At 51.4% G+C, this 13,373-nt stretch overlaps 1 protein-coding gene across 1 annotated transcript; it reads left to right on the forward strand.

Moving 5' to 3' along the window:
* The first annotated feature begins 4,482 nt into the window (after positions 1 to 4,482).
* SDS (serine dehydratase) lies at positions 4,483 to 12,398 on the forward strand. The gene is made up of 8 exons (XM_052654820.1): positions 4,483 to 4,584; positions 7,979 to 8,133; positions 8,408 to 8,447; positions 8,649 to 8,788; positions 8,888 to 8,979; positions 9,626 to 9,853; positions 10,612 to 10,736; positions 11,794 to 12,398. The coding sequence occupies exons 2-8, from the start codon at positions 7,981 to 7,983 to the stop codon at positions 11,994 to 11,996; spliced, it is 981 nt and encodes a 326-aa protein (XP_052510780.1). The 5' UTR covers positions 4,483 to 4,584; positions 7,979 to 7,980; the 3' UTR covers positions 11,997 to 12,398.
* Positions 12,399 to 13,373: the final 975 nt, after the last annotated feature.

Consider the following 13,373-nt stretch of genomic DNA (forward strand, 5'->3'; position numbering starts at 1 on the left):
AACACTTTCTTTCAAAACAGAGAAGGAAGTGAAGACACCTTCACTCCTGAACAGTTCTCTGAAGTGTTTGCCTGTGACCCCTAGACAATGGGACAAGGAGCCGTGTGACTGACTGGAAATGAGGAAGGGCGCCCCCTACAAGCTGGAGTCGGGCAGGGGGCAGGGTATAGACCAAGGGAGGCCCAGGCAGCCTCTCCACCCCATCTCAGTCCTGGAATGTCACTGCCATCCCTGGGCAGGGGCGGGTGGAGAAGGAAAACCCCTCATTGCATCCAGTGATTTATCTGCTTGAAATAAAAATTAAGCTGATTTAGAGGAAAATAAAGAAATCACCTGTTGCACACCGGGCTTGTGTTTTGAGGCTGAAACTTGCTGCAAATATCTTGGGTTTTTTGGTGAACTTTGGACAAAATCTGTCACAGGCCATTTGGTCCTAGTCAACTCCTTATATGTTGATGGGTGGGTAATGATAACCCCAAGGCGGGAGGGGCAGTGTGGCCAGTTTGAGCCATAGGGCCCACCAAGAGACTGTTTGTCCTGTTTGGGGATGACGCAAACCTAGGACAGCATCACCACACGCAGGGCCATCAAATGGCTCAAGGAGGGTTCCAAAAGGTCTGGGTCAAATCAAATGATGGATTGAAGCCAGTTGAAAGAAAATAAAGAGGGCTGGCTGCCAAGTCCTACAGCCAGTGCCACAGAGGTTAAATGGATTAAACCCAAAACAAGTGAAGTGTGATTCGACTGTATTAATCTCATCAAGAAAATACTTTACCTTCTCTGGGAGTTGACTGAGTAGCAGCTAGACATAGAACAACAGATATTTTGTTTGTTTTGTTTGGGTTTTGTGTTTTGGTTTTTTTTAAGGCTGACCCAAGTGGCTTGTGGGATCTTAGTTCCCTGACCAGGAATCAAACCCTAGAAGCACGGAGTCCTAACCATCGGACCTCCAGGAATTCCCAGAACAACAGCTTCTTAGATAAAGTCCAGCTTCCTTGGTGGTTCAGAAGGTAAAGAATCTGGCAGCAATGCAGGAGACCTGGGTTCGATTCCTGGGTTGAGAAGATTCCCTGGAGGAGGGCATGGCAACCCACTCTAGTATTCTTGCCTGGAGAATCTCCACAGACAGAGGAGCCTGGTGGGTTAGAGTCCATGGGGCTGCAAAGCGTTGGACACGACTGATTGACTAAATACAGAGCGCATCCATTTCACCCACACGAGGTCACTTGGTCTTGTTAATAAAAGTAAAGAAGATAAACAAGGGGGCACACGGTCGCATTCTCTAATACTCTGAAGCAGAATTGTTCAGCTTCTGCACTACTGGCGTTTGGGGCCTGATGATTCTTTGTTGGGGCGTATGCTGTCCTGTGCGCTATCGGATGTTGAGTGAATGGAGGGGAGAATGACAAATCCAAGGTGACAAGTTAGTACAGGCCTGCCCTCGGGATGGTCTTCTGGGAAGAGTCCCAGGGGCTGCCAGAATCTCAAAGAGGCTCCAACCCAGACTTGATGGGGAATAAACATGAATGAGAAGCCAGGCTTACAGGAAGGCCTCAGGAAAAGGGGACCAGAGAGGTGGGGAAGTCCTAGGTAATAACAACACTACCAAAGATGATCGTAAGAGCAGCTACTATTCATTGAGCTCTTACCCCATGCCTGGCACTGGGCTGTCACTATCTCTGTCTTGCAATTCCTAGTAGGCATCATCATTCCCACTTCTTGGGGGCAGGAAACAGACCTAGGGGAAGTCACATGACCACCCCAAGGTCACAGAGCTGGGTGTCAGTTTCACTCCAGGTTTGATGGACTCAGGAGCCAGAGACCTTAACTAGTCAGGAGATGCTAGGGCTTGGCTGCACACTACCAGGGAAGGTAAACAGAAGTGAGAGCTGTCTGTTCCTCCCCTGGGACGGTGAAAACAATTATTGGCATCCCTACCTCCCACAACCAAGGACACACTGACCTGGATGTGATGTAACAGAGCCAACAGGCAGAGGTGAGAGAGGCAACTTGCCTAAGGTTCACAGCCAGACTCTCTTCCCTCCTCCTGGGACCACCAGCTCTGCCCTTACCTTCCTACACTAGATATAGCTGGGCCTCAGTCTGCCCATCTGTCAAATGGAGGAACTATTGGTTGCTCAGTCGTGTCCAACTTTTTTTGACCTGATGGACTGTGGCCCTCCAGGCTCCTCTGTCCATGGGATTGCCAGAATACTGGAGTGGTTGCCATTTCCTTCTCCAGGGCATCTTTCAGACCCAAGGATTGAATCAGTGTCACCTGCTTTAGCAGGTGGATTCTTTACCACTGAGCCACTTGGGAAGCTTTCCTTGTACAAAGGTAGCCTCAAAAGCCTAAATATTGGATATCTGATTGCGGCCAGATGTGCTCCCAAACCCCATCTCCAACCCATTCCCTCTCACCCCATCAGCTTTGTGTCCATAAAGGACTCAGAATTCCTAAATTTGCCTTTGACAACTAAAAAATGTCACTTGTCTCCTGATTCTCCAAGAATGAAGTTGCTGCTGCTGCTGCTGCTGCTGCTAAGCCACTTCAGTTGTGTCCAACTCTGTGCGACCTCGTAGATGGCAGCCCACCAGGCTCCCCCGTCCCTGGGATTCTCCAGGCAAGAACACTGGAGTGGGTTGCCATTTCCTTCTCCAATGCATGAAAGTGAAAAGTGAAAGTGAAGTCGCTCAGTCGTGTCCGACTCTTTGCGACCCCATGAATCGTAGCACGCCAGGCCTCCCTGTCCATCACCATCTCCCGGAGTTCACTCAGACTCATGTCCATCAAGTCCGTGATGCCATCCAGCCATCTCATCCTCGGTCGTCCCCTTCTCCTCCTGCACCCAATCCCTCCCAGCATCAAGGTCTTTTCCAATGAGTCAACTCTTCACATGAGGCGGCCAAAGTACTGGAGCTTCAGCTTTAGCATCAGTCCTTCCAAAGAAATCCCAGGGTTGATCTCCTTCGGAACGGACTGGTTGGATCTCCTTGCAGTCCAAGGGACTCTCAAGAGTCTTCTCCAACACCACAGTTCAAAAGCATCAATTCTTCGGCACTCAGCCTTCTTCACAGTCCAACTCTCACATCCATACATGACCACAGGAAAAACCATAGCCTTGACTAGACGGACCTTAGTCGGCAAAGTAATGTCTCTGCTTTTCAATATACTATCTAGGTTGGTCATAACTTTCCTTCCAAGGAGTAAGCGTCTTTTAATTTCATGGCTGCAATCACCATCTGCAGTGATTTTGGAGCCCCCAAAAATAAAGTCTGACACTGTTTCTACTGTTTCTCCATCTATTTCCCATGAAGTGATGGGACCAGATGCCATGATCTTCGTTTTCTGAATGTTGAGCTTTAAGCCAACTTTTTCACTCTCCTCTCTAGGTCTTACCTATATTGCTCCTTTAGGACAAAGGAGTTAGAAAGGATAACAGGGGATGGCAATTTTAAAAAACTGTGTTCAGCCTTTGTGATTAAGTAATACCAGTGACTTGTCATGTCCCTCTTTCTGGTGAATTTCACTTTGAGATTTTATATCCCCGGTACTTACGACACTTGGGATTTTTCTGAGTTCTCTTTTTAATGCTTGAAAATATGCTGACACGGTACTTCCCTGATGGTCCAGGGGTTAAGGCCCCGCGCTGCCAAATCAGGGGGCATGGGTTCCATATCTGGTCGAGAAACTGAGATCACACGTGCCCTGCTGGGCAGCCAAAAGATTTTAAAAGACATGTACATGGACCTGATAGTTCCATTCTTAACCCGTGACCTGGGCATGATACAGTTTAATGTCATTGAAAGTTAGAGAATATTAGTCAAGCATATATGGGGAAATAAGTTCTGGTAAGCTGTTATGAAATTGAAACTAAAAGCAGGTGAAAAGAGTCCTTTTGTGTTTCTCTCTATGGTTAAGAACCAGCCCTGTTGCACCATATGGGTGACTATTCATCATTTTTCTTTCACATTTCAGCACAAACAAATGTTACAGTTTCTAAAGTCAATAAATAAATAAAAGTTAAAACCTGTGTTCAGATTGCAGATTTGGGGGTCACCCTGCTGCGTTCAAGCGCTAGCTCATCCCTCTTACAGTATGCCTCAGTTTCCTTTTCTGTAAGATGGGGATAATAATAGCATACACTTCCTCCCCGGTTTGATTCTTGCCCACTGAGCGAGCGCCAAGCAAGTGCTAGCGAAGATAAGTGCATTATTTCACACCCTTCTCTGGCAGCTTCCTAAAAGCTGTGGTGATGTAGGTATTTGTCCTGAAATGAAGCTGAGGGTGGAGAAGGGACGAGGCTAGCGGGACTGGGAGAAAGACCCAGCTAGAGAGAGGGGCGTTCCCTTCCAGGAAGCCTAGGGCCAAGAGGCGGGGCCTGGCAGGGGTGTGGCCGGTCCTGGTGTCCCATTGGCTGCTCAGATGCTCCAGGGGGGAATAAAGCCCAGACCCCTAACACCTGGGACCATTCTGAAGCCGCGCTAAGCCTCCTGCATTTCCTGTCTGTGGACCGTCTAGAACATCTCCAGTCTATCCCTCTTTCGCCTGACGCTCAGACGGCAGCTCCTCGCCTTTCTCTGGTAAGCCGCCCTATCCATCCACACCTCCATCCCCAGAACTGGAGTGTCTGCGTCCACCTTGGGTTTTCCCTGGGCCAGAGAGGGAGGAAGAGTCAGCTGAGCATAAAAACCCATGCTCTGAAGCCAGACTGGCTGGGTTCACTGACAGGAGGTCTGTGCCTCGGTTTCCGCATCTGTCCAGTGGAGGTAATAATAACAGAATCTCCCTCTTAAGGTGGTTGTGAGTATTTAGTTTATGTGTAATAGTAGTTAATTTTTTTTAAAGCATGTGGGATCTTAATTCCCCAACCAGTCCCACCCCACTCACCGCCCCACCCCCACCCCCTGCCACTCTCCTCTGCAATTGGAAGCAGGGAGTCTTAACCACAATCCCAGTCCTAGTAAAAGTTAATTTTTATTTATTTATTTGGCTGGTCGGGTCTCAGTTGCAGCACACAGGATCTTTGCATCATGTGGGATCTCCCGGGGACTCTAGCTAGTAGTGGCATGCAGAGTCTCAGGTTCTCAGTCACCCAGAATCCATGCAGACAGACAACCCCCGCCCCCCCCAACTCTGGGCCTAGGCTGCCTGGTTCAAATCTTACCTCTTCTCTTTGTAATGGCAATTACACGGCAATTTAGCGGTTAGGACTCCGTGCTTTCACTGCTGAGGGCACGGGTTCAACCCTGGTTGGGGAGCTAAAATCACACAAGCCATGCATAGCCATAAAGAAAAAAAAATCCCTTCTCCCCTAGTCACTCGCTGTGTGACCTTGGACAAGCCAATACTACAGTTTCTTTCTTTTAAATTGTTAATTCGTTTCTTTGGTTTTGGCTACACTGGGTCTTCCTTGCTGCACTCAGACTGGTTCTCGGGTTGCGTGAATGGGGGCCACTCTCTAGGCGCCGGGCGCGGGCTTCTCCCTGCGGTGGCTGCTCTTGTTGCAGGGCACAGGCTGTAGGCAGGCAGGCCTCAGTAGTGCGGCGCTCGGGCTCAGTAGCTGTGGCAAAGGGGCTTAGTTGAGCCTGGGCACGTGGAATCTTCCCAGAGCAGGGATCAAGCCCATGCTAGGTGAATTCTGTCATGACGCTCGGGCTCGATTGGACTCAGCCAGGCAGTCCTCGCTTGGGTCTCTCTCGGAGGCTGCCGTGTGATAACAGTAGCTGGGCTAGTGTCTTCCCTAAGTCAGGCGCCATGTCTGCCCATCAGCTAGGCTATCAGCTAGACATGTTAGGCGGGGCACCTCCCTGCAGCCCCCGGCATGCCGCCCGGGCTTGCTCCCATCTTGGCGTCTGGGTTCATGCAGGGAGCTTCCCAGCTGCCTGGCAGCTCGGTCACCTTATATGACCCGGCCTTGAGAACCATGCTGGGCTACAGCCAGATGACACAGGGCTCCCAGTAGTGGACAGTGTCCATCTCTTCCCGACTCCCTGTTTAGTGACATCCTGTTAGTAGCTTGAAATGTCACAGACGTGCAGACACTAGAAGTCAAGGTTACCTTCCCTTTGACGAGGCTATCATGAAACATTCACCACTGCATTACTGCTTGGAGGGAGTCACATAGTGTCCTTTTCCCTGCAGTCACAGCCCTTCCCCCATGCCCCCCCAACTCAGGGTTCAAGGGAAGGAAGTGTAGACCTGACCCCACCTCCCACCTAGAAAAGCCTCAGTGTTGCATCCTAAGCGGTGTGGGGGGGGGGGGGGGGTAGGAACTGCTCAGTGATCAATCTGGAAAACGCAATCAGAACCTGTTTCCTCAACAGGAGAACTGGACAATAACATTAGGCAATTATCCTGGGCATTTCCTAGGGTTGGTAGAAGGATTAAGTGAGTTAATATCTGTAAAGCTTAAGAAGATGCCTGGCACATGGTAATCACTTTATTTATTTCCTTGTGTGGCTGCCTCAAGTCTTACTTGCAGCACGCAGCATCTCTGTGTCACGCAGGATCTTCTCTTGTGCTTCATGGTTGCTAGTTCTGATGTGCTGGCTTATCAGCCCTGCGGTATGTGGGATCTTAGTTCCCCAACCTAGGATCGAACCCATATCCTCTTGCATTGCAAGACAGATTCTTAACCGCTGGAACACCAGGGAAGTCCTGGTAATCACTTTATAAGTGCTGATTAAATAATATGTTATTACAAAAAAAAATCACAATAAAAACCTTTCCCTAATGGGCACAGGGCTTTCCAAAGGTTAGTTGTTTTTATTAAGGTTTTACTGGAATATAGTTGCTTTACAATGTTGTGTTGGTTTCTACCTTACAACAACCTGAGTCAGCTATATGTATACATATATCCCCCCTCTCTTGAACCTCCCTCCCATCCCCCTACCTCATCCCACCCCACCCCCCTAAGTCATCACAGAGCACAGGGCTGAGCTCCCTGTGTTACACAGCAGCTTCCCACTAGCTGTTTATTTTGCACGTGGTAGAGTATATATGTCAACGCTACTCTCTCAATTCGTCCCACCCTCTCCTTCCCCTCCTATGTCCGCAAGTCCGCTCTCTGTGTCTGAGTCTCTATTCCTGCCCTGCAAATTGGTTCATCAGTACCATTTTTCTAGATTCCATATATATGCACTGATATATGATATTCCTTTTTCTCTTTCTGACTTACTTCACTTTCAGAGATTAGCTTTTAAAGATGTGTAATTTAAATATGTAATAAACATGTACACAGCAAAACATTGAAATGGTACAGAAGCAGGTGCTGTGTGCCAGTCCTCCCCAGGGGCCCCCTACCCTGATGGGTTTCTTGTGTGTTTTCTGAGATGTCTTGTACACATGGATTGCGGGTGTGCACATGTATCCTGGCAGTTTTTGCACAAACAAGACCTGATATCCTGCCCCTGTTTTAGCCATAATCTTGCCACTCATTCTGAGTCAACACCCACAAGTCTATTTCTACCTCATAGTCTTCAAAAGCTGCAAGGTCTAGATGTTATTTCTTTTTTTTTTTTTTTTTTTTTGACCATGCCTCTCGGCTTGTGAGATCTTAGTTCCTCAACTAGGGATCTAACCCAGGCCCTCAACAGTGAGAGTGCAGAGTGCTAACCAGTGGGGCTCCAGGGAATTCCCTGGATGTTATTTCTGATGGTAACAGCTTCCCAGCAAAATGTATGTGTGTGTTGGGGTGGGCCAGAGGTGGGCAGGGGTAGGGGGAGAGAAGATGACCTCTGCCCATTTTACAGATGAGGCAGCTGAGGCCAAAGGGAGATTGCTTGTCCGATGTCAAGTTGTTGGCCGAGTTGAGATTTGAACTCAGGTCTCCAGGATGCTATAATCTGGGGCTTGTCTTCGGCTTCCTAGGAAGTTAGGGACAGAGTCCCTCCCAGCCCCACTGCCTACTGAGTGGGAGCAGCTGGCACCAGGGCCAACTCCCCTCACCCTCTGGGTTTCCTTCCTTTCTCCCAGCAATGATGTCAGGAAGACCCTTGCACATGGAGACGCCTGTACGTGACAGCGTGATCCTGTCTAAAGTGGCTGGCACCACGGTCTATCTCAAGCTAGACAGCGCCCAGCCCTCCGGCTCCTTCAAGATCCGGGGCATTGGACACCTCTGCAAAACGGTACAGCCTCATCCGGGCAGATCCCCTTTGTGGACAGGGCAGGGCCACTGCCATGTGACATCCTAGGGGTTCCAGGCTGGGCCCTGCTGACTCCCCACAGGCAGCCTCCATTGGCACCTCCCCTGGTTAAGGGGCGTCGGTCCAGAAGGTCCCCTCGTGGACTGATGCCAGAGCCATCAGTGGCCTTCCTCTCCTTCATCTTTCCCTGAACCAGTTAGTCTCTTTGGGGAGAAAAGATGTCAGGCCTGATCCTCTCCCTTCTCTGTCTCCACAGTGGGCTGAGCGAGGCTGTAAACATTTCGTCTGCTCCTCAGGTAAGTGGCCTGCATGCCTCCTCCTGTCCTCTGCCTTGTGTCCTGGGTTCATGTTCTCCACCTCTTTGAGCCCTGGTTTTCCCAGCAATGAGCTGTAGCAAACATCTGCAGAAGTCCCAGTTTAGAATACCAAGGGGTGGCCAGCCCTCACCCAGGAAGGGTTCAACCCCACTAACACTGTCTTCCCTCCACCCCTGGCAGCGGGCAATGCAGGCATGGCAGCCGCCTATGCTGCCAGGAAGCTGGGCATCCCTGCCACGATTGTCGTGCCCAACACCACGCCTGCCCTCACCATCCAGCGGCTCAAGAGTGAGGGCGCCACGGTCAAAGTGGTGGGTGAGGTGAGCACCAACCTGGAGCCGGGGGCCACAGAGGGCACCGGGGCACAGGGCCAAGTCCCCCGGCCCCTCATCCCTCTCGCTTTCTCTGTGATCTTGCAGACATTGGATGAGGCCATCAGGGTGGCCAAGGACCTGGAGAAAAACAACTCAGGCTGGGTCTACGTCCCTCCCTTTGACGACCCCCTCATCTGGTATGTGGAGGCCCCAGTCAACCGGGATGGGTAGTTACCATGCCTCTACATCACTGAGTGGACAGCTGCCCCAGTACACACCATCACGCACAGCAGCGCACACGTGTGTGCCCGTCACACGGAAGCACACACACAGGCACGGCAGCTGGTGCCCACACCTGACTTGGGAAGTGACTTATTCGAGGACTGGGGAAGTGAGATGAGGAAGGAAGGGTGCTGATGGACTGGTAACCACTGTAGGCAGCTGGAGCTTAATCCCTCTGGGGCTCTGGGAGCCAGCATGGACCGTGACCAGGGCTGTCGAACCAGCGGGAGAGGATGTTGGGCAAGGAGTGTCTATACATCGATTCCCGTTAATTCTTAATTCCTGTAATGGATTGAGGGCTGCTCCTGGGGGTTTCACGTCCTGGCACTGCCGGCTGCCACATTCACAGTGCTCCAGAGGCCACAGGAAGACAGGCGGAGATGCAGGTGATGGCAGCTGGAAATAGGGTGGAGTCAGGTTTGAGGGGACCAGCTTCAAGACTCATCAGCTGCCTGGGATGAGGGCAAACAGAGGGTAAGCGGCATCTTCAGGACCCCTGCCTGGTGTCTCCAGGCAGCCCAGCCCTGACCTGCGCCCCCCTTCCCCACCCACGTCCTCTAGGGAAGGCCATGCTTCCATCGTGAAGGAGCTGAAGAAGACGATGACCGAAAAGCCAGGGGCCATCGTGCTGGCAGTAGGGGGCGGAGGCCTCTTGTGCGGAGTGGTTCAGGGGCTGGCAGAGGTGGGCTGGAGGGACGTGCCCATCGTCACCATGGAGACCATCGGAGCCGAGAGCTTCCACGCTTCCACCAAGGCCGGCAAGCTCGTCACCCTGCCCCGCATTACCAGGTAAGCAGCCAGGGAGGCTGTTATGTTCAGTGAGTGTTGTGGGAAGCTCCCCACTCAGTGCTGGTGGTGGGTAGATCCCCATGCCAGCCCCATTTTGCAGGTGAGGAAACTGAGGCTTTGGTTACTTAAGAGTCACGTAACCAGTGAGTGGTATGAACTCAAGTCTGTGTGACTCTGTACCATGAATATCACACTTACTCGCATGAAAAGGCTAACATTAATCCTTTATAGGGTTCCTCTGTGGTAGGGTTTAACACACCTCATTAATTTACCAACCATTTATTGAGCCTCTAATATGTGCAAGGCACTGGTCAATTCTGGAGCGACAGTGGTGAATTAACACAGCACCTGCTCCCAAGGGGTTCATATCCCAGCCCAAAACCTTTCCCAGATGGTGTTTGACTAATATTAGGTTTAGCCACATTATACAGGAGTCCAAAATAACAGTGGCTTAAACAAAATTGAACTTTATTTCCTCTCATATAAAAAAGTCTAGCTCCATGAAGCCAGGGGCCCAGGACCCTTGATTTTGTTCCCCATCATCCTCATCGCATAGACTTATGGCCCAAGATAGCTGCTTAGGTGTTGCCTATCACACCCACACTCCATCTGGCAGGAAGAAGTCAGGGCAGAAGCCGACTCGTTTCCTTTAAAGACACGGATATTTCCACTTACCTCTTATTGGCCAGAAGGTAATCACATGGTCTGCCTCCCTCCTCTCTCCTCTTTCCCCTTTTCTCCATCTTTGTCCCTGCCAGTGTTGCCAAAGCCCTGGGCGTGACCACCGTGACAGCGCAGGCTATGAAGGTTTATCGGGAACACCCCATTTTCTCTGAAGTTATCTCAGACCAGGAAGCTGTGGCCGCTCTTGAGAAGTTTGTGGGTATGTATGTGCTAAGGCCTTTTGAGACCCCGGGCTGTCGGGGCTAAGGACTATGTGGCTGTCTGCTTGGCATGCCAAGGGATGTCATTTGCAATTTCGTCTCCCGTCCCTCTGTGGAACTTCCCACTAACGAAAGTTCCTGCAGTCCAGGGGTTAAAACAGAAAGACCAAGGGGACAAATGACAAAAGTCAGATAACGTAAGAGCAGGGGAAAATAACTGCGTATGTAAAATGTTGGTTCTGAGCAATGTAGTCAGGGTGAAAAAGGAAATTATGGGCCTCAGGATTGGATTCAGAGGTGAGTCTGTGACTAGGTTGGACTCTTTTTAAAATATCCTGTTGATTCTCCTTTTTCTCTTCCAGATAAGCTTTTTTATTTTTGCCACATGGCATGGGCTTCCCAGGTGGCTCAGTGGTAAAGAATCCACCTGCCAGTACAGGCGATGTGGGAGACTCGGGTTCGGTCCTTGGGTCGGGAAGATCCCCTGGAGAAGGGAATGGCTACCCACTCCAGTATTCTTGCCTGGAGAATCCCATGGGCAGAGGAGCCTGGAGGGCTACAGTCCATCAGGTCGCAGTCAGTCAGAGACATTTTAGCAACTAAACAACAGCAGCAACAACGTGTGATCTCAGTTGCCCAACCAGGGATCAAAGCTGCACCGTGTGCAATGAAAGCACAGTCTTAACTGGACCACCAGGGAAGTCCCTAAGTTGGACTTTTACGGGGTTCATCCTGGAACAGGGATCACACACACACACACACTCACTTATGCTGCCACTTAATTCTCCTGTACTGGGAGTTTGGCCAATCAGTGCTGGCACTCTTGCTCAGATGACGTTAACACGGTGCTCAGGAAATTAGAAGCATAGCAGTTAGCGCTGATGTTGAAATTCAGCCCTGACTCAGGCCCTAGAAGGTCAATGGAGGGTAATGATGGGGGTTGGGGGTGGGGTGGCCCAGGACCAGTCAGTCTGTGGCCCGGGCTGATAGCTGATGGCTTCACCAGTGGCCCGGAGGTTTCCTGGCTCCACCCCCACCATCCCCTTCCTCTGGCAGATGACGAGAAGATCCTGGTGGAGCCCGCCTGTGGGGCTGCCCTGGCCGCCATCTACAGCAATGTGATTCAGAAGCTGCAAGGAGAGGGGAAACTCTGCACCCCCCTGTCCTCCGTTGTGGTCATTGTCTGTGGGGGCAACAACATCAGCCTGGCACAGCTGCTGGCGCTCAAGAAGCAGCTGGGCATGGGGGCTGCCCAGTGAGAACCCCTCCCCCACCCAGGATAAACCCTGGGAGGACCAGAATTTTCTGCAGCATGACCCAGCGCCTCATGGTAAATAGTATTCCTGTGTCTGCTGGGAGCCCGTGGCCCAAGCCAGTCAGTTAACCTGGTTTCTCCTGAGACCAGTGTGTGTGCAGCAGCCGGAAAGGCAGTAGCCAGCAAGGTTGTGAACTGAACTCTTTTGAGTGTTTGGTTTTTTTCTCAAGAAGCCCGAAGCCTACGCTTACTCACTTTTCTTAAATCCACCCCCACCCCTACCCCCGGCCACACCTTGCGGCTTGTGGGATCTTAGTTCCCTGACCAGAGATTGAACCTGTGCCCTCAGCAGTGACAGCATGAGACCAAGCCACCGGACCACCAGGGAATTCCCTTTACTTTTGTATTGTGCAAACTTTCATTTTCATAAGAAGTGCTTTTTTATTAAAACAAAGCTCCCCTTTGAGTTCTTCTGTCATGACTGTCTCCCTCCCTCTCTCCCTCCCTTCCATCCCAGTGTGCCTGCTGTCACCCTCAGCTCTCAACATCCTCCATGCCCCCTACCCCTGGGAACCCTAGGGCCCCACATGGAGGCCAGGACCCCAACTCCTGCTGGGCATGTGCGCCAGGAGGGGGCATCTCTGCATGTCAGGGAGCCAGTGAGGGAGAGCCGTGCTGGACGAGAGGGGCTTGGGATGGGACACTGGCCTCCAGTGGAGGCAGGACCAGCTGGGAAGGCAGAATCAGACGGGAAGGCAGCCTCATTCTACTGGGAAGAATAATTATTCTGTTATTCCTGGTAACAGAGTAATTGTATCACAGAACCACTAGGAGTGGGGTAGTAAGCCCCTTGTTCCTGCATGCTACGTCACTTCAATCGTGTCTGACTCTGTGCAACCCCATGGATGCCTGCCAGATTCCTGTGTCCATGGGATTTCCCAGGCAAGAATACCTGTGTGGGTTGCCTTTTTCTCCTCCAGGGGATCTTTCCAACCCAGGGATCGAACTTGTGTCTCTTATGTCACCTGCATTGGCAGGCAGGTTCTTTATACCACTAGCGCCACCTGGGAAGCCCCGTGGGGGGGGGGGGGCGGGGTGTGAACCGATGATGGACACTAAGCTCTGGTCCACGTCAAGCCAGTCCTCTCAAACACAAAACCCTGTCTTCAAGGACAGCACACACTGAAGCCAGTCTATAAACCAGACAGAAGAGGAACCGCTGGGGCTGCCTTGGTCCTGGGAGGGAGCACCCTCAACACCCCGGCACCACTTATAGCAGCCCCTGGGACACTTGGAGCCCCAGGTTTGAGAACCGCCCTAACCCCTCGGGTTACCACAGATCCACATGGGCTTGCAGAGGGGAAGCCCCCACCCCCACCTT

The sequence above is a fragment of the Budorcas taxicolor genome, chromosome 17, assembly GCF_023091745.1.
Source record: "Budorcas taxicolor isolate Tak-1 chromosome 17, Takin1.1, whole genome shotgun sequence".
In the NCBI taxonomy this organism is placed as follows: Eukaryota; Metazoa; Chordata; class Mammalia; order Artiodactyla; family Bovidae; genus Budorcas; species Budorcas taxicolor.